Here is a 21140-nt window from a genome sequence, read left to right on the forward strand (position 1 = left end):
AAGTATATTTTCTGCAAGAAAAATATCTGTTGATCCTGCCAGAAATGTCATGCACTGAACTTAAATACTAAACAGTCTTATCAGCCTCCTCCACAATTTTCTGTGAACTACAGGACACCAACGCTCTATGAAATGGAAAGTTGTCTAAAGTAAAAAAGGGAAGAGTAGCTTAGGATGACAACAGAGCTGCAATAAAAAAAATAATAGTGCAGTGAGTGAGTTACTCTAGTAGGGCAAGTGTGTTACTGTCGAGATCACCAGGTGAAACAATTGTAAAACAATAACTGAAAAAAGGAAACAAATGCAGCCACCACAGTGAAGGACTGGTAAACTGCACTATATTATATATATTTTTGGGGGTTTTAGATGAGGTTTTAGATGAGCTTTAACTTGATCACTTTCACTTGTATAATTTAATCCAGGAGAAGATAATAAAACTGCTTTAAATTAGGTCACCAATTTGACTAAACTCACTTGTAAAAACCATCAGGTATCTCTGTATGTTTTAGTCCATACTCTTCACAAACACTTTCACTTATCGGTAGCTGAATAAAAGGAATCAAACTCTGCAACTACAAAAGGAGAGAAAATATAACTACAGGATAATTTTTTTGTGTCATTTTATCATCTTCACAACAATATGGACTTCATTTTGCTTGTTTTTAAAATGTGGTTAGTAAACAGCTGACAAAATGACAATACAGTGGATATTACTTGAGTATGTGCACATATGTGGCCCCACTAAAGTGGGTCTTCTTCCATGGGGCCACATACACGCATACCCGTGTTTAGGCTGGGAGTGTGCTCCTAGCACAGAGACAGCTGTCTGACTGACAGCTCCAGGTCTCATACTAATGATCATGAGCCTGGAGGACCAGTTTTCGATCACGTTTGCTGTGATAGCCTGTGATTGGCTTTAACAGTGATCAGTCAAAGAACAGAATGCCCCTGTACCCTTTGAGCTCTTGAATGGATAAAAAGATTGTATCTTTCTTTTTACTAGAGGAGATTTTAAACAAAAAAGTTGTGAAAAATAAATAAAATAAAAGATAAAATGGCTAGATCAAGGTTTGAGCTACAGTGGATATAAAGTCTACACACCCCAGTTAAAATGTCAGCTTTCTGTGATAGACAAAGATAATTTCAGAACTTTTTCCACCTTTAATGTAACCTATAAACTGTACATACAACTGAATTAAAAAACAAACAAATCTTTTAGGGGGGTAAAAATGAAAAAATGAAAATAATGTGGTTGAATAAGTGTGCACACCCTCTTATAAATGGGGATGTAGCTGTGTTTAGAATTAAGCAATCACATTCAAACTCATGTTAAATAGGAGTCAGTACACACTAGGGCCGAAACAATGACTTGATTAATCGACAACTAATCGATTATGAAAATAGTGTTCAACTATTTTCATAATCGATTAGTTGGTCAGATGATTAGTTGGCCTGCATACAGAATGCATTATTTGTGTACATATCAGGAAAAACAGTACACCATCCATACATGTCAGTGAGTGCCTGAGAACTTGTGAACGTGTGAGGAGCAATGCTTCATGGGACATGTAGTCCTGGGCAGGAAGTGAGTGGTTCTAAAAAGGTAGAAGATTTTTTTTTTAACCTTGCTATAGGGGAGCTCTATACTATGCTTTGCAGCCTGCTATTGGGACACTCTGAAGGCAGGAGCCATCAGAAGCATTGGTGGGGAACTCCCAGAAGTGGAGAATCAGGGCTGCTCTGTGCAAAACCATTGCACAGGGCAGGTAAGTATAACATGTTTGTTGTTTTAAAAAAATTACTTTAACCGCTTTTGGACTGCCCACTATACAAATACTGCGGCAGGACCTCCTGGCTGAGCAAAATCTTTGTGATGCGGTGCAGGGGGGGGGGGGTTGTGCCAGCAGCTGCGACCCGCCGATCATTCTGTGGAGAGACAGATCAGTGGTGTGCCTATGTAAGCAAGGCAAACCGCTGATCTGTCAGGGAGCAAATGAGAGATCTTTGTGTTTCAGCTAGGCTGAAACAAAATCTCTCTTTTCCTCCAGTCTGTCCATCCCCCCACAGTTAGAAAGCACCTTCTAGGTACACACTTAACCCCTTAATTTCGTGTGCTGGTGTTAACCCTTTCCCTGCCACTATCATTTATACAGTGATTAGTGCATTATTTTTTTAGCATTGATCACTGTATTGGTTTCACTGGTCCCCAAAAAGTGGCACTTAATGTCCAATTTGTCTGCTGCAATGTCGCAGTCCCACTAAAAACCCGCAGATTGCTGCCATTACTAGTAAAAAACTGTAAAAAAAAGTAAAAAGTCCCTAAAATCTAGCCCATAGTTTTTGGACGCTATAAAACTTTTGCGCAAACTAATCAATATACGCTTATTGGAATTTTTTTATTTTTTTTACCAAAGTATGTAGTAGTATAATATTGGCCTAAATTGATGAAGAAATTTGATTTGTTCATTTTTTTTATTGGGAATGTTTTATAGCATAAATTTAAAAAAGTTTTTTTCAAAATGGTCAGTCACAATAAGCATATATTGATTGGTTTGCGCAAACGTTATAGCGTCTACAAAATAGGGGACATATTTATGGCATTTTTATTTAATTTATTTTTTTAATAGCAATGGTGGTGGACTGCAACATTGCGGAGGACAGATCAGACACTTTTGACACTTTTTTTGGACCAATAACATTTATACAGGGATCAGAGATAAAAATAGCCACTGATTACTGTATAAATGTTATTGGCAATGTCATAAATGTCAAGTGGTTAAATGTGTGTCCTAGGAAGTGATTCTATCTGTGGGGTGGGGTGGGACTGCCTGGGGGAAGAGACCGATCGTTGTTCAAACTTAGTATGAACAACAGATATGGCTCCTCTCCCCTGACAGAACGGAGATCTGTCTGTTTACATTCAGACATCTGTTCTGACTCTCTCAGGAGCGTTCGCAGTTGCCCGGTGGTCATCGTGACTGCCGAGAACATGCATAATGTCATACATAATATATAACGTCTCTGTCTGAAAATTGGCAAAACAGTCTTTAATAGTTTTTTATTTAAAGAAAAAAAAAATAATCTCTGAGAGCTTCCAAAGCATCAGAGGGCTCTCATTATTAAAAGGCATCAGTCAGGAGAAAGGTACAAAGGAATTTCCAAGGCATTAGCCCTTGTACACACGGTCGGAGATTCCGATGGAATGTGTCCTATCGGACCGTTTTGTCGGATATTCCGACTGTGTGTGGTCTGCATCGGACTGTTTAATATTGATATTCCGACGGACCAAGTTTTCCAACTTGCCGGTAAAATTTTCCGACAAAATGCTCCTATCGGACATACTCCGATCATGTGTAGCCTACTCCGACAGACAAAGTGCCACGCATGCTCAGATCAAATTCCTAGACCGAAGCTATTGGCTACTAGCCTGAACGTAGTCCCGTCGTAACAAAATATTGTCATCACGTTAAGTACAATCAGATTTTCCGACAACTTAGTCCGATCGTGTGTATGCAACATCACTTCCGGAATTAATCCGTCGGAATTACTCCGACGGATTTGGTTGTCGGAATCTCCGACCGTGTGTACAAGGGCTTAGATAATACCATGAAACACAATGAAGACAGTCATCATCAAGTGGAGAAAATATGGCACAACAGTGACATTACCAAGAAGTGATTTTCACAAAAAAAATTTTTTTAAAAATCAGCGATTAAAAAAAAAAAAAAAAAACTCTATTCACGATTCAAATTTTTTTTTTTTTTTTGATGGACACCGCACACACATACACCTGCTGTTTTGGTGGTAGGTCATGGCAATGGCAAGAAATATAAAGCGAAATTAAAGAATTGTTTTTTACTATTTGGGCCACGTTCCATTGATAAAAAATATCTATTAACATTTACCATTAAATGAAGGCTTACTGTTTCATGAAAAAACAAGGTAGAATTCACTTGGATGCTCTAAGCAGTTCTGAGGATAGGTACACAATAGGTAACACATGACAAAGTTGCTATACTGGTCTCAAGGCACTGGCATTAGGATTTGTTTTACCTTGCTCATGAAGGGGTTAAAATGTTATAGGTAATGACAGAAGAGATTTTTGATCCTTCGGGGATCAAGAAGGAATTTTCATAGTTTGCTTTTCTACTGGTTTAATTAGATGGACTTGTGTCTTTTTTTTCAACATGTAACTATGTGACAGTAGTCACTGCCTTCCACAGCAGTGAAGCTGATAAATATCATTTTAAATGAAAGAGGCTTAAGACTTAGCATTTAACCACATGCCGACCAGCCGCCACAGCTGTACTGTGGCAGAATGGCATGGCTGGGCGAAACGACATATGTAACATCGCTATTCCCTGTGGCCACTAGGGGGTGGGTGCGCGTGCCCCCTGCTCGCTCCCTGAGCCAATGCGAGTGCCTGGCGCTCTCAATCACCGCCGGGCATAAACGATCGCTCGGGGCACATGGAACTGTGTGTGTAAACACACAGTTTCCGGTTCTCTGAGCGGCAAACTGACAGATCGTCTGTTCATACAGAGTATGAACAGCGATTTGTTAGTTTCTCTACACAGTCCCCATCCCCCTTCAGTTAGAACACAAACTAGGACCCACAACATTAACCCCTTCAATGCCCCCTAGTGTTAACCCCCTCACTGCCAGTGACATTTTTACAGTAATCAATGCATTTTTAATCGCACTGAGCGCTGTATTAATGCCAATGGTCCCAAAAATGTGTAAAAATTATCCGTGTCCGCCATAATGTCGCAGTCATGATAAAAATCGCTGATCGCCACCATTACTAGTAATAAAAAATAAAAATAAAAATGTCATAAAACTATCCCCTATTTTGTAGACGCTATAACTTTTGCGCAAACCAATCAATATACGCTTATTGCAGTTTTTTATTTAGAAGAATATGTATTGGCCTAAACTAAGGGAAAAAAAAAAAGATTTATATATTTTTTGGGGGGATATTTATTATAGCAAAAAGTAAAAAAAAAGCATTTTTTTCAAAATTTTCATTTTGTTTTAGCGCAAAAAATAAAGACCGCAGAGGTAATCAAATACCACCAAAAGAAAGCTCTATTTGTGGGAAAAAAAGAACGTCAATTTGGTTTGGGAGCCACATCGCATGACCGCGCAATTGTCCGTTAAAGCGACGCAGTGCCGAATTGCAAAAAGTGCTCTGGTCTTTGGCCAGCCAAATGGTCCGGGGCTGAAGCGGTTAACGTGAAAATTAGCAACTTCCTGGGATGGAACTACTGAATACTATAAACACACACACAATAATACAGTTATATATTTTTTAAAGTATCATTTAAGGAAAGTGCAAAAAAATATAAATAGTGGGAGGAATTTGTAACATGTTAATTGTATGTATCTGTGTGCTGTTCTTACTGGGATGTGGCTTTATAAAAATTCACAGTGGTACTATTAGCACAACATTTCTAGAAGGTGCATTTTCAAATTTTTGACTATTCTACATCCCCACAATCTTTTCCGGCGTAATGTTCTGCAGCTTCCGTTTAAATGTTTAAGTACAATTGTAACTTCATACAATTATTATTAATTGCTGTCAGCATTCTGGAATTCCCTCTAGAGCAGCGCACTTGAATAGGGCAGGTCAGTCCAAGGGGGCAATGCATTGTACTGTAATTTTTTGTTTGGGGTATTTATTTTTTGGGAGGCACCCCATGAAATACACAAAGCATCCAGCTGAAGAACATACTCATCAGATGTAGACAGTATACAAAGAAATAAAACAGCTGAGAGAAATATGTATATAGAAATAAAAAAAGAAAATGATGGAAAGATAAATGGGAAAGAAGCAATAGAGGGAAAAACAAGGAGGGTGAGTTATTACAGGTATTATTGTTCTGGGTCAGGGAGTCAAAGTATTGCAGCAATGCAAGCCAGACAACTAGCATTTTCAGAAAAAGAGGCCATCAATGGTAGTAGCATGCCCATGCTTCTCTCCGAGGTAGCTTACTTTAAGCGAGAACAGTGAACAGAAGAAAAAAAAACGAAGGAAGATTTAACTCACACATACCACCCTCAATTATATTCCAATGGTTCCCTATTTAGAAGCCTTGTTTTTTCATATAAAATTGGCAAATTATATTTTACTTTTACAGGAAGCAAGTGTGAAGTTTAAACAAGCAGACAACAGGTGGTCAAGTGTTTAGCGATACATGATAGATAAAAAAAAAAAGTAAAAGACTGCTTTTAGAGTACATTACCTGTTTCTGTCCAAACACAGCTCCAATGTTTTCTTTCATGCTGCTTGATGTACCACTAGAACACACCACAGGAATTCTCTTCCCTTGGCCTACCTGATTTGTGCAGTTTATACGAACACCAGTTGAAATGATACAGTATGCCTGTAAAACTTGTACCATTTTTGCATACTCCTTAAAAGAGAAGGAGAAGGAGTATGAATTTTGACACAACCATAAGGTCATAGGCATACTTATAGCTACGCAGTTTTGGTATGATTCTTTGATGTTCTCCAGGTTTTTTTTTTTTATATAACAATATGACATCAGTATGTTTTTTCACATCCCTTAGCTATACATTTTCTTTAGAATTTAAAACTTTTAACCACTTCCCATCCAGGCCAATTCTGACATTTCTCTCCTACATGTAAAATGAATCATTTATTTTTTTGCTAGAAAATTACATAGCACTCCCAAACAATATATTTTTTTTTTAGCAAAGACCCTAGAGAATACAATGGAAGTCGTTGCAACTTTTTATCTCGCACGGTATTTGCGCACCAATTTTTCGAACACTTTTTTTTAGAAAAAAAAAAAAAAAACACGCATTAAAGTTAGCCCAATTTTTTTGCATAACGCGAACGATGAATTTATGCGGAGTAAATAGATATCCAACATGTCACGCTTCAAAACTGCACACGCTCGTGGAATGGCACCAAACTTCTGTACTTAAAAATCTCCATAGGTAACGCTTTACATTTTTTTTTTACTGGTTACATGTCTTGCGTTACAGAGGAGGTCTAGGGCTAGAATTATTCTGTCACTTTAACATTCACGGTGATACCTCACATGTGTGGTTCGAACACCATTTTCATGTGTGGGCGGGACTTACGTATTCGTTCGTTTCTGCAAGCGAGCACACGGGGACAGAGGCGCTTTAAATTATTATTATTTTTTTTTTTTTTTAATTGTTACTTTTATACTTTTCTTTTTTTAGTTTGAATTTAAAAAAAAATAATAATAATAATTTTGATCACTTTTATTCCTATTTCAAGGAATGTAAACATCCCTTGTAATAGGAATATGGCACGATCGATCCTCTTTACAGTGAGATATGGGGTCAATAAGACCCCACATCTCACCTCTATGTGGGGAAGCCTGAAATATTTCAAAAAATAAATAAATAAATGATCTCGGCTTTCCAGCCGAGGCAGCACCATTTGTTTGAATTCAGAGGGCGGGCGCAGCGTCATAACATCGTGACCGGCCCCCGGAGGATCATAGAGACCCCGGCGACCATCTGGTCTGCCGGAAATCTCTATGGTCACCATCCAGGGCCGGCGGATGAGTTCTCCGACTCACCGATGGAAGCGGTGAGTCGGTAGAAGCACCAGAGGGTGGCGGGAAGGGGGTCCCTTTTCGCCGGCCGCAAGAACGGTCAAGCGGCTATGATCATTCTTATGGTGTAGGGAATCGCTGGCTGAAAAAGTCGATATCTGAATGATGCCTGTATCTGCAGGCATCATTCAGATATACCCACTCAAAGTCAAGGATGTCCTGGGACGTACCTTGGGCGGGAAATGGTTAAATGTATTTTAATTTTTCAGAATGTGATAAACCGAGCCAAATGCAGCATAAATCTGGTTTTATGCACAAGCTTACCTTTTTAAGGTCTTAAAAATGCTGGAAGACCTATGAATTCCCACAGGAATGCACTGTGATTGAGCAAAGTAGTGATGTGATAAGCTTTATAAATGGCAGTGTTTTGTGATTTCCAAGAAATGTATAGGTACAGTAGTGATGGAAACGGCATAAATGTGAATGCTAAATAAAGCCTTCACAGATTATGATTAGTTTGCCTTGCAGCATGAAATAGTGACCTATGTGTGTAATGTCAAACTGTCATTTCGGGGTTTATTTACTAAAGCTGGAGAGTGCAAAATTAGGCTCACTTCTGCATAGAAACAAATCAACTTCTAATCTCAGCTTGTTTAATTAAGCTTTGCAATAAAACCTGCAATCTGATGGTTTCTATGCAGAATTGAGCCTCATTTTGTACTCTCCAGCGGAAAAATATAAACCCCTTTGTATCCAAGTGATTTAGAAATAGCGATTGCTAAACAGCTACCATAATAAATGGTCTCTCTGGAACGGGGAACCCAAATGGCAGCCCTCTCCAAACAAACATTGCACCTCTCTATAACTTGTCTAACACTGGGAATTATTATCCAGCAGATCAAAGTCTACAGCCAAAGAGACAGATAGGGCACAGTCAATTCCCCTTTGAGAGTGGAGGTGTTCACTTTCTCTTTATGGTCCTGGGGTATGCTGTCATGCTCCTAGCAAACATACTACTAAACTGATACACAGTCCTAGGATATACTTATATTGTTCGTTCTTGGTGGTTACACTATCCTGTGCATTTTCCTTTCTATAGAGGGAGGAATTTCAGAAACATACCTTTTTAATGTTCCGCTGAAACTCTTTGTGGCGCACTGGCAGGGTATAGAAAAGCTGTTGTACAGTGACTGTAGTTCCCTGCTGTCGAGGGAGAGGAGATTTCTGCACAATTTTTCCATTCTGATCAAAAACCAAACGGGTTCCAACTTTTGCCGATTTATGGCAAGTGAAAATTGACAAATCACTGTTGAAAAAGAGGAATAAAATATGTTTATTCACTTGACCTCCAGAAGGTTTTATGACCAGGGCATTTTTTGCCATTCAGCACTGTGCTGCTTTAATTACCAATTGCTTACCCAAATTAAATTTATATAATTTTTTCACCCAAACTGAGCTTTCTTTTGGTGGTATTTAATCACCACTTTTTTTTATTGTTTGCTATATAGATGATCAAATGCTGAAAGTTTTTTTAAAAAAAAGTAATTTTCTTAGTTTCTGTTAGGCCAAAATGTAGTCTGCCACATGTCTTTAGTAAAAATAGCCCAAATTAGTGTATATTATTTAGTCTGTTTGAAAGTTATAGAGTCTACAAACTATGATATATATATATTTGAATATTGATTAAATCTGATGTACTGACTTTCTATTTTTTTGAGGAGGCTAGGACAGTACAAACACCATCCAAATTACCCTTTTTTGAAAGTAGACAGTCCAAGGTATTTAGTAAGAGGCATAGTGAGTTTTGTTGAAGTTGTAATTTCTTGCTCACAATGATTTTTCACATACTGTCAACAGTGCAGTACAGCGTCATCATATGACTGGTGTGGTGGTGATCAGGGATATGGACTGGTGACAGTATTAATGGAACATTCCGTATCAAATACTTTCTGTAATTTTCCTTTCCTGGTGGACTCCATGACCGCAAACATTTGGGTAGCTCCATCCTCGCTTCTACTCCATAGGAACCCCACTCCCATAAATTTAGAGAAAGGCAGCATTCTGTAACTAGCCTATTAATGACACTGGGAGGGTACTCCTGCTACTATACAGTCCATCAGGAAAGGAAAATTACAGTAAGTAGTTGAAATGTTCAGTTTTCCTGACAGATTTCATGGCAGCATATGTTTGGGAATTAACTAGCCACACAAACAACAGGAGTGCTGAGCAAAAGACAGTTTAATTTAACCATTAACTGACAGCATTTTCATGCCAAAATTAACAAAAGAGAATGACGCAGGCTTCACACAATAGTGAGCCATAACCATGTGAATGAATTACTAAGAAGCCACTCTGTATAAAGAACTACATGACAAGAAGCCATTCAGGAAATTGACACAGTTCTAGTGGAATGCGCAGCAACCGGGGGAGCCAAGCCATTAGCCCTATATGCCTGATGGATGGTTTGCACAATCCAGGAAATTGTAAAAGAAACAGGGGGGAGGTGCTTCTGTAAGTGTAGTATTAAAACAGTATAATTTATTGCAAAAGATTAAAAACACTTACAAGATATAAGTGGGAATCATGCTCGTCATAAGTATGTAGAGTCCTGGCAGTTCTGCATCACACAGGCTCCTCGCATGATCAGGGTAGCTGGGAATCGTTTTGGTGTGATATTGTGCTGAATAGCTGTACATTCCGGAAAACCATGAAGTAGTCAGCTCCATGCTGTCCAGCTTGAACCGGAAGAGGAAATCATGTCACCAGCATGGGGCGGGAGGAAGGGATCAGGACTGCCTCTGTGGAATGAAAGGCTATGTGCTCGGAGCTCACAGCTCCTTCTATGAGGACAGCAGATGGAGCTGTGAGCTCCAAGCGTGAAAGCATGTCTCATACAGCAATTTTGCCCACTGGGGCCTGAGATCCGCACGACAAGCTCCAGGCTTGGAGCAACCAAGATGGTGGTGAATGTGGTGCCTGGAAGAGGATCTTGAGCTTTTCTTATGATGCCTAGACATTGACAAAGATCTGTGAAGTCTTGATCTCGAGAGGGACCTATGTCTTTGTGACCTAGGAAGATCCCTTGCCTCCAGTGATGAAAAATTGATGATCATAGACATAGAATAGCTATGCGCCAAAAAAAAAGAAAAACTATTAACTGCTGGAAGCCCCACAAGAGGAGGAAAAGAGGAGAAAACCTAAATCCCTATGCAAGCGCTGACAGCAGGAGGGCGGTAACACATCCATAGCTTACCATAAGACAGCAGCCGCAAGCAACCTACATCCAGAAAGAAAAGGCTAAAACCCATTCCAGCCACATTCGGGGAAAACCAGTAGCGTCCCAAAATAGCAGGGCCCCTGTCAAATATAAATTTCCCGACCGGGATGACATCACTGCCCGTTCCACTGTGTATGCGCAGTCTCGAAAAGAAGAACCAAGCCTCGGCTTTGCCTGAGACACCGTGCATGCGCGGAATGATCTGCAAAGCTCTGGCCACATTATCGGACCCTGAAGCAGTGGCATGGGACGTAGATGCAGTCCAGTTGCCCTGGAAGGCTGAATATCCCTAGAGCCAAAGAAAAAACACATTATAAAGCAAATTATCAAAGGTACTGTGACAGGCCAGACTGGGACAGACGCTTTTGGAGGGTACTAGAGGCAAGCCTCTTACCCACTGATTATGGCCCATGGAGAGAACAGATCATTTTCTAATGATGGACAACCACATAATGGACGCTGAGAGCGAGGCTTGGACTCATTCTCTGAATAAGGACAATAAAGCTTTCCTTCTGGAGTAGATGGAAAGGTGTAAAATTAATCTTGTACAGGTTAATTGCCAGAGGAATATGGTGGTCCACTTGTAGACTAGGTTGGAGAGGCTCATTCACTTGGGACAGAAATATTTATCAACATTATCCCTCAATAAATCTATGAAGATAAAATTAATTCCACCTTTTCAGACTACTGGAACATTGTATGAGTTTGTCTCAGACTGTTGTAGACTTTTTCTGAGGTGGTATCAATGTTCGTTAGGTGAGTCTTTGTTCCATTGTTTGCCTCCTAGGTGTGCAATTTCATTGTTAATTGAGTCACCTATCGTTTGTCTTTCTGATCATCTCTTGGAGAAGTGATTAAAGCGATATTAAAGCCTTGTTTGTTTGTTTTTTAAATAACAAACATGTTATACTTATCTGCTCTTACTGTTTGCATAACATGAACAAGCTCTTTAAGTGTGGTATATAAATTCTGTGCGAGTTTACAATAAAGAGTTCCAGCTTGCATCCAAGCTAGAGGTCGACTGATATATCGGCCGATATTTGCCGTTTTCTAATTAATCTACATCATGCTGATAAAAAGGCCGATTTAGAACTACAGTGTGACTTGCAAATGACTTCTGTAATAGACATCAATGCAAGTTGTTTGAGTCTTCATAGAAGCGACTTTCCTCCTCTCTGGGCAGTCTGCCAAGAAAAGAGTAAAGAGATACAATGTTTACACTTGAATGAATGAACTCAACTATGTGTGTAGAGTTCTCAGTTTAACCATTTAAAGACTAAATCTTTTCTGACACTTGTTGCTTACAAGTAAAAATCCTGTATTTTCTGCCAGAAAATCACTTAGACCCCCCAAAAATGATATATATTTTTTTAGCAGAGATCCTAGGGAATAAAATAGCGGTTGTTGCAATATTTTTGTCACACAGCATTTGCGCAGAGGTCTTTCAAATGCAATTTTTGGGAAAAAAATACACTAATGATTTAAAATAAATAAATAAAACAGTAATGTTAGCCCATTTTTTTTTTGTCCAAAAGTTTTGACTACTTGTTTTTATTTAATATATAGTTTTTTTTATTTTTATCTAAATCATACATACAAGTAAACTGATTGGAGGTTTGTTTTAATAAATGTTTAAATGTAAGACATTTTCTGTATCACTTATGAAGGCTGCTTTCAGACTGGAGCGGGCGGGCGTTGATGGTAAAACGCTGCTAGTTTTAGCGGCGCTTTACCATCATTTTAGCAGTGCTATTCGGCTGCTAGTGGGGCACATATAACCCAGCTAGCAGCCGAGGAAGAGGTTAAATGCACCCGTGAAGCACCGCTGCCAAATCGCATTGCATGCGCTATGGCAGTGGTGCCCATTAATATCAATGGGCAGGAGTGGTGGAGGAGCGGTATACACCACTCCAAATGTGCTGCTTGAAGGACTTTTTTTTTAACATCCTGCTAGCACATTGCCTCATTTTGAAAGCACTCTGTCTTTCACACAGACTGCAGGGGAGCTATTTTGCAGGTACTTTACAGGCACTATTTTTAGCCCAAAAGTGCCTGAAAAACACCCCAGTGGGAAAGGTGTCTGTTAGATTTTATGAGATGAAGGGGGATTAAAAAAAATATATATATATATATATATATATATATATATATATATATATATAAAAAAAAGGAAAAAAAAAAAAAATCGGCCTAACATATCGGCCATTGGCCGCCATGATTTCGAGATATCGGCATTGGCCTGAAAAAAACCCATATCGGTCGACCTCTAATCTAAGCTAGTGTTGTATAGTCTTGGGTGCTCCGCTACAATATCCAGTTTCTGGGTCCAGACTGGACGAAGCTAAATCTTGACAGAAGCACCCAAGCTGTGTGCTGGACGCAGTCACAGGGACAAATGAAGGGAACACAATACTCATGTGACCCAGATCCCAGAGCAGGAGGACAGCTGCAGAAACCATATTGGGCACATCTGAAGGCCATCCGCTGATAGCAGGGCATCTGACCAATGCAAACAAACGCCCTGCATCAATCCTCTGAAAAAGTGTGACAACACCACCCGCTGATAGATGGGGTCTGACTCAGTGGCCATTCCAGTCAACACGGAAGACTGAAAGACTTCTGGAAGCCACAGGATGCTTCTAGTATCCGCAAAACAACTGCCCACCGATACATCCAAAAGTTAGGAAACCTTCATACAAAATTGGTCCTATGAATAAGGAGGACAAAAAGGTACACAGCCTCTGGCTCAGTCTCTAAATTTATGGCAGTGGGGTTTTATGGGTTAGGAGTGAGGGCGGAGCTACCCAAACATATACTGCAATGGAGTATGTCAGGAAATATAATTTAAAATAGGATTTTTGTACTCACCGTAAAATCCTTTTCTCTGATGTTCATTGACGGACACAGCACCTTAATCTTGACCTTAGGGTTATATCGCCACCTTTAGAAGAGGACTAGGCAGAACAGATAAAAAACAACACAGCACCACCCAGGGGCTGTCCTACTGGCTATAACCCCTCACTCTGCTCCCAGCAGCTCAGTTCGTCAAAAAGCAGTACAAACATAAATCAGAGGGGTGGGTGCTGTGTCCGTCAATGAACATCAGAGAAAAGGATTTTACGAGGAGTACAAAAATCCTATTTTCTCTTTCTTTTATTGACGGACACAGCACCTTAATCTTGACCTTAGGGACATCCCCAAGCAGTGTCAAAAATGAGGGGTGGGAACAGAAAGAAAATAAACTCCACCCATAACAAAAAAATCCTCAGAGGAGTCGCAAACTAAAATGGCCGCCTGCAAAACCTTGCGGCCGAGGCACGCATCTGAAGATGCGCCCACATCAACCTTGTAAAATTTGGTGAAAGTGTGAACGGACGACCAGGTCGCCACCTTACACACCAGGGAAACGGACGCTTGATGTTGGAAAGCCCAGGAGACACCAATTGCCCTGGTAGAATGTGCCGTGACAGGAAAGGGAGGCGTTAGACCCCTCATGGCATAAGCCTGATCCACCGAGAAATGGTGGCTGACGAGACCGACAGGCACTTCTACGGATCAGCCACCGATACAAACAGAGTCTGACCTCCGGAAAGGAGCCATAGCAGACAGATACACCCGCAGAGCCCGGACCACATCCAAAGAATGTAAAGCAACCTAAAGATGGAAGCACAATGTCCTCATTTAGATGAAAGGCCGAAACAACCTTCGGAAGAAAAGAAGGCTGCAGCACCGCCTTATCCTCGTGAAGTACCAAGTAGGGAGACTTGCATGACAAGGCCGCCAACTCAGAAACCCGCCTTGCGATGTAATAGCCACTAGAAAGACTACTTTCTGAGAGAATGTCAATAAGGGGATCTCCCTAATGTTTTCAAACAGCGGTTTCTGAAGCACTGAGAGCACCAGATTCAAATCTCACGGGGGCCAGTGGCGGTTGTACCGGAGGGGCCACATGCCGACCCCCTGAACAAACGTATGCATCAATGAGTGGGTCGCCAATGGTCGCTGAAAAAAAGACAGCCAAAGCTAATATCTGCCCTCATCTCCTCACACATGGAGATGTAGGCCTTCTACGTGCAATGATAAATCTTCCGGGAAGAAGACTTCCGCGCCCTCAGCATAGTGGAAATCACTGAAGCCGACAGTCCTCTGTCCCTCAGCACCTGGCTTTCAACAGCCATGCCGTTAAAACTGACGACGGTAAAGCAGGATGAAGTATCGGACCTTGCGACAGCAGGTCCTCCTGCATCTGCAGCCGCCAAGGAACATCCACCACCATTTGTACTATGTCGGCATACCAAGGACGTAGAGGCCAATGGGGCAATCAGACTCACCGGAATCCCCTCTGTGTAGCAGACGAGGGAGGAGTCTGAGCGGGGGAAAGGCATAAATCAGCCGATAATGCCCCCATGGGGCCACCAACCCGTCCTCTCAGGGATCTTTTGACCTGGCCACAAACCTCTGTACGTTCTGATTGAGCCTCATTTCCACTGAGTGGATCGGTTCGGGTCGGTACAGTTTGGAAGGGTTAGAATGGTCCGTCCTATTCAGGTGAGCATTTCCACTGCAAGTCGGACCACCAGGGGCCATATGGGGTTTAGAAAAAATGCCTAGCGTGGCCTCACACTGATTGGCAGATGTTTTTCTGTCAGCCAATGTATCGTAGCTCCGCCCTAACCGTACCGGACCATTTTCTATGGCCCCACATCTGAAGCAGGACCCTGAATGGTGCGGTATGGTTCGGTTGTATGGGCTGCTTTCATAATGGAAACACTCAAAATAGCGTACCGCACCGATCCGCTCAGTGGAAACGAGGCATAAGAGATCCACATCTGGCATGCAAATGAGCCGAAACACTTCCGGATGCAGTGACCATTTCCCTTGGTCCAGGAATTGACGACTGAGGTAGTCTGCCTGCCAGTTTTCTACGCCCGGAATGTATATGGCTGATAGAGCCGGCATGTGCCGCTCTGCCCACTGTAGGATGTGAGACCTCCAGTGCTGCAGTTGACATCCTTGCCCCTCCTTGATGATTGACATATGCCACTGCCGTGGCGTTGTCTGACTGGATCCTGACCGGAGCCTCTGCGACCGCGTGGAGAGGCACCGCCTGATCGCCTGAAGCTCCAGCACATTGATCGGCAGGCAGTATTCTTCCTGCATCCAGCAACTCTGGTCCGAATGGATGACCTAAACTCCCTCCCCCCAGCCAGTCAGGCTGGCGTCCGTCATGATCCCCGTCCAATGAAGAGGAAGGAACGACTTTCCGGATGAAGGGCCGGAGACCTCACCAGAGAAGCGAATCTCTGACTAGCTGGCTTACCTGAATTTTACAATCCAGGAATGTCGGAGATTTGTCCCATTTGGACAGGATCTCTTTCTGAAAGACTTGAGTGTGTAATTGAGCATACGGCACCGCCTCGAAAGTGGCTACCTTGAGGCTCAGAACTCGCATTCAAAAACGCAGAGACAACCACCTGCGGGGCATCAATAACTGCACCTCAGTTTGAAGAGTCGGGAGAAGAGTTGGGAGAAAAACTCTCGCCTCTGAGGAGTCCAGAATCAACCCCAAGTACTCCAGGTGTTGAGTCGGCACCAACAACGACTTCTGGAGGTTCAACACCCAACCAAACTCCCAGAGAGTCTGTATGGTGATCGCCACATCCTCCCTTAGAAGCTGCTTTCAGGAGGAGGTCATCCAGGTAACCCATGATTGCGATCCCTCGTTGTCTCAGCAACGCCAGAATTGGGGCCAGCACCCTGGTGAAGACCCTTGGCGCCATCGCTAGGCCAAAGGGAAGAGCTACAAATTGGTAGTGCTTGTCCCCGACTCCAAATCACAAAAACCTCCGGTGTGTGACGCATATGGAGACATGCAAGTATGCGTCCTTGATGTCCAAAGACAACTAGAAATCCCCTTGATGCAGTGCAGCGACCACGGAACGAATCAATTCCATCCTGAAACTTCGCACCTTCACAAAGCAATTGGGGGCCTTGAGATCCAGGACCAGACAGACCCCTTCCTACCACCGGTACAGGTACTATCACCCCCCGCAGTAGTAAGTCCTGTACTGCCCCAAACAGGGCCTCCCGACGAGCCGGAACAAGATGAAGGTTGGGAGGGAAAAAAATCTGTCTGGCGGACAAGAAAGAAACTATCTTGTACCCTGACAAAACCAGCTCGTAGACCCTCTGGTCAGAAAGGAGAGAAGTCCACCGGACTGAAAACTCCCGAGGGCGACCCCCCCACCTGAGAGTCAGGCGGGGGCGAACCTTCATGCGGCAGCTGATTTGCTCGCAGGTTTGTTCGGCTTGCGAAACCAAGGACGCTTTTGTCCTTCAGCAGGCACCTTGTCGGACTAGGAACGCTTACCTGGCGACCTGGGCAGACGAAAAAGCCACTTCTGAGCGGAAAAAGAGGGCCCCTGCCTACGGCGTGGCTCCTTATCCTTTCTGGACTGTGGGAGCAAAGTACTCTTTCCCCCAGTAACATTCTTAATAATGTCATCCAGCGAGGCACCAAATAGCCTCTCACCTTGGAAGGGCAAAGCCGCCAGCGCTTTCTTAGATGCCTGGTCCGCAGACCAGCATTTAAGCCAAATCAAGGGACGCAGCACCACTGCCGATACCGATGCTCTAGAAAGCAAAGGGGCCGTATCCAGTGCCGCATCACAGCCATACTTAAGGCCATGCACCAACTGGCCTGCCACGAAGACCGGGGAAACCTGTTCCTTCCCCAACTCATGGTGCAACAACTTAGCCCATTCAGTAAGCATTTGTGACACCAGGGCCGTGGCGAACACCGGCCTCAATGCTGACCCCACCACCATAAACCTGGATCGGCCCTTCTGTCGGCAGGGTCCTTGAAAGACGGGGACCTTCACCGGAATCGTGGTCAACTTATTTAACCTGGATAGTAACGGGGGGGTTAACAACCAAAGGAGATGTCAATTTTTTCAGGAAACTCTCCTCAAAAGGGTAATGCACCGCCATTCGTTTTGGGACTGAAAAGGCCCACTGCGGGCTTTCCCACTCCTTGTAAATAAACTTATCAAAATAAGTTAAATAAGGAAACACCTTAGCAGTGTGGACCGGCTTGTGGGACCCAAAAGGGACCGACACCTCTGCAGATGCCCCCACCATATCCTCTATCTTTAAGGTATCCCGCACCGCTGTGATAAGTGCCCCTACTATCGATTTTTCCTGCGCTGACACGGAGTCTTCCTCCTCACTGTCCAAATGATCCCGGTCCGCATCCTCTGAAACGTCAGAAAAGGGTCCGTCTGCCACAGCGGGAGCCGAGTCTGAATCAGAGCTCTCCCCCCCTTGCGCCCGCATGCCACCTCCACCCTGCCAACAAATGATTTCAGGACCGCTGACAGAGCGTTCATAGGCACTGCAGGTGCAGGGGAACCGGTTTCTATAACAGGGGTGTCTGGAGAAGAAGTGCCAGCCTCTGACGCCATGCTGACCCACGCTCGCCTGTCACCCTTAGGGACCTAAGGCAATCAACAAAAAACGTCCACTCTCCTAGCTGCCACAGACTAAGGGGCCCCCCGCAGGACTCACCACCCTGACCCAGGTGCTGCGCTGTGCTGCCGCCGTCCGCTCTCCCCTCTGCCTGCCACGAGGTGTCCTGTGTCCAGGTGGAGCCATAATTACCCCTCCTGCAGGGACTGCTGGATGCACTCCACAGGCAGACCCATCACCCGAGCAGTACGGGGTGGCTGTCGGCCACGGCACACTGTGACTCGGACAGCAGTAGCTGGGTCATATGTGTGCCCCGGAGCATATAGCTCACCGGCCATCTCTGGACCAGAACGGGGCCTGTCGCGGCCAACCCAGCGCGTAGCTAAGGTCTGTACGCGCTTGATGGCCAGGCTGGGGAGACTACCAGGATCTAAATTATCCAGCCTCCAGCTGTTGATTGTAGATCACAGGAACCAAAAACAGCAAAAAATAAAAAATTCCAAGGACCATTGGTCCCCACAGGAAGCCAGTTCCTTTTCCTAGACTAGGCAGAAAAAAAAACTGAGCTGCTGGGAGCAGAGGGGTTATAGCCAGTAGGGCCGTTCCTGGGCGGTGCTGTGTTTTTTTTTAATGTGTTCTGTCTAGTCCTCTCCTAAAGGTGGCGATATAACCCTAAGGTCAATATTAAGGTGCTGTGTCCGTCAATGAACGAAAGAGAAATAATTTTTTTTTTAAATTCTTCCAAATATTATCTTTCCTATTTTTTTCCCCATTTTTTTTAACATACTGTCATCCGAGTAGGTCATTGTCACCATAAAGACACTGTACTACTCTAGGGGGTGATCAATGATTTTTTCCATTTTTGATTTTACAAGGTGATTGCTTGTTACAGTCATACAGTCATCACTGTAACAGCAACCATTTGAGCTGTCATGCATGGCTTTTCATTCATGACTCATTGTTTACTATTGTGATGCTGTGACAACACACATGGTACAGGGTGCTGTGATTTACCCAGCTATCATGGGATTGAAAGGTTATGCTAAGCATCCATCTTGTTTCTGTCAGCCATCTTAATATTCACAAACTTCCATTTCACAATATGTACAGTTTGAACACCCCTTTAACTTCTCAGATAACTGTCTCAACATGAGATTCTTCTAACCCGTGTGTTCTCACACACTTATCTATAACCTTCACACTGTTTCTCAGCATCTTTTAGCTACAGAAGGAATTATGTATCTTTTCTTTTATTAATTCAGCTAGCTTAGAACAAAGAACAATAGCGTTTTTGTCTTGACCAGCTGTAATCGTCTTGATGTCTACTGCGCATGTCTTATTCTGTATGACGTAAAATACCCTATATCATTTGCTTTGTAATAACCCAATACAATTAGTTCTCGAAGGACGCCATGGTGTGTGTGTGATTTTATTTGTCCTTTGAGAATTGATTCCAGAGCGCTCTGAATTTATACAATACATTGGATCTAAGGTCTGAGAGGTTAAAGGGACCCCCCTAGACACAGAATTAACCCTAACAGAACTGGGAGCTCGTCCCGGGATGGATGTTAACCCTTAATGGACGTGGAAAGCTACTAAGGACTCGGTAAGTGAATTCTATTCTTATTGAGTGAAATTGACTTGCCGCAGTCCAGGTGTCAGGTGTGTGACTTGGCTTCCATCCCACAGAGATTGCTGTTGGGTTATAGAACCTCTCATAAGTATACATAAGTTGACCGGTCATGACCTTGGAGGTCATATAGTGTTTTGGGGACACTTGTAAAGGTTTTGGTGACCTTAAAAGAAAAGATCTTGGCGATCTTAGAAGAATAGGTTTTGGGGACCTAGGAAAAATTTACAGAGTACTCTAGAGTTTTCGTTCTGTTCGGCACAGAACTGGTGACTAATGATCAATGTATTGTGTAAACTTTGTGTATGATTGTATAACTGCTTTGCTTTAAAAGTATCACGCTGAATGAATTGCGCTGAGTGTGTATATGTGGACTGCTATTTTGTTTCCAGAACCAAAAGGCATACTTGGTGAGTAGTATTCCCGGAGGTTATAAAGTTACAATTTGGGTAAAGCTATTTTGTGAAAGGTAAACAAATTAATGTACATTGCAAGATAAATTCATCTGTGATTTAAATTTGTCTGAAACAAAACGGCAGCTCCATGAGCAAGATTGTGAGTTTATTGTATGTCTGAAATACTCTTGAACTTGTTCCAAATTTATTCTGTTACAGTCTTGAAGTGATTGTAGCTGTATTAGTACAAAAAATTATCACGGACAGTACTGATTTTCTTTTTGGTAAAGGAATCTAAGTTGAGGTATTGTCTAATTGTCTGATTCACACCGTTGTCAGTCTGCACCGCTAGGTGGCAGTCAAGCAAATAAATTGTTTTGCTTTCATAGGAAAATGAAACGGAGCAATGCCTAGTTAACCCTTAGGTGGACCATATGGCAGGATGGACAGAAAGCCGGTTTGGGCATTCTGACAACTTTGGATCCATTATTGATCCAGACTTTCCTGGGTAGACTTTCCTGGGTAATCTCAAACCCCATTTAGTGGTCCCAGTCAAACAAATGATTACTGAATGGTCAACACTTTCTAGAACTGACTTTGGTAAAGCTCTTTCACAGAAAGATGCAGCGGGCTGTTTTGAAATACCAAAGCCGTCTCCTGCCTCACAAAATTTCCAAGGGAATACGAAGGGGAACTTTAGAGGCAGAGGAAATTTTAGAGGCAGATTTAGAGGCAGAAATGGAAGAGGGACGAGTTGCTCTAGAAACAATGGATGTTTCAATTGCGGTGCTGAGGATCACTGGGTGAGTCAG

General features: G+C 42.7%; 1 protein-coding gene across 1 annotated transcript in view; it reads right to left on the reverse strand.

Annotated features, from left to right (window-relative positions):
- PMS2 (PMS1 homolog 2, mismatch repair system component) overlaps positions 1–21140 on the reverse strand; it is a 133252-nt gene that overhangs the window by 88133 nt on the left and 23979 nt on the right. Inside the window, exons 5-7 of the mRNA XM_077449028.1 lie at positions 8682–8865; positions 6246–6416; positions 475–572 (exon numbers count right to left, since the gene is read on the reverse strand). Coding sequence (XP_077305154.1) covers positions 475–572; positions 6246–6416; positions 8682–8865 — 453 coding nt within the window. The remainder of the gene's footprint in view (positions 1–474; positions 573–6245; positions 6417–8681; positions 8866–21140) is intronic.

This window comes from Lithobates pipiens, unplaced genomic scaffold (assembly GCF_037356315.1).
Source record: "Lithobates pipiens isolate NorthernLeopardFrog02 unplaced genomic scaffold, aLitPip1_a1.2 Scaffold_22, whole genome shotgun sequence".
In the NCBI taxonomy this organism is placed as follows: domain Eukaryota; kingdom Metazoa; phylum Chordata; class Amphibia; order Anura; family Ranidae; genus Lithobates; species Lithobates pipiens.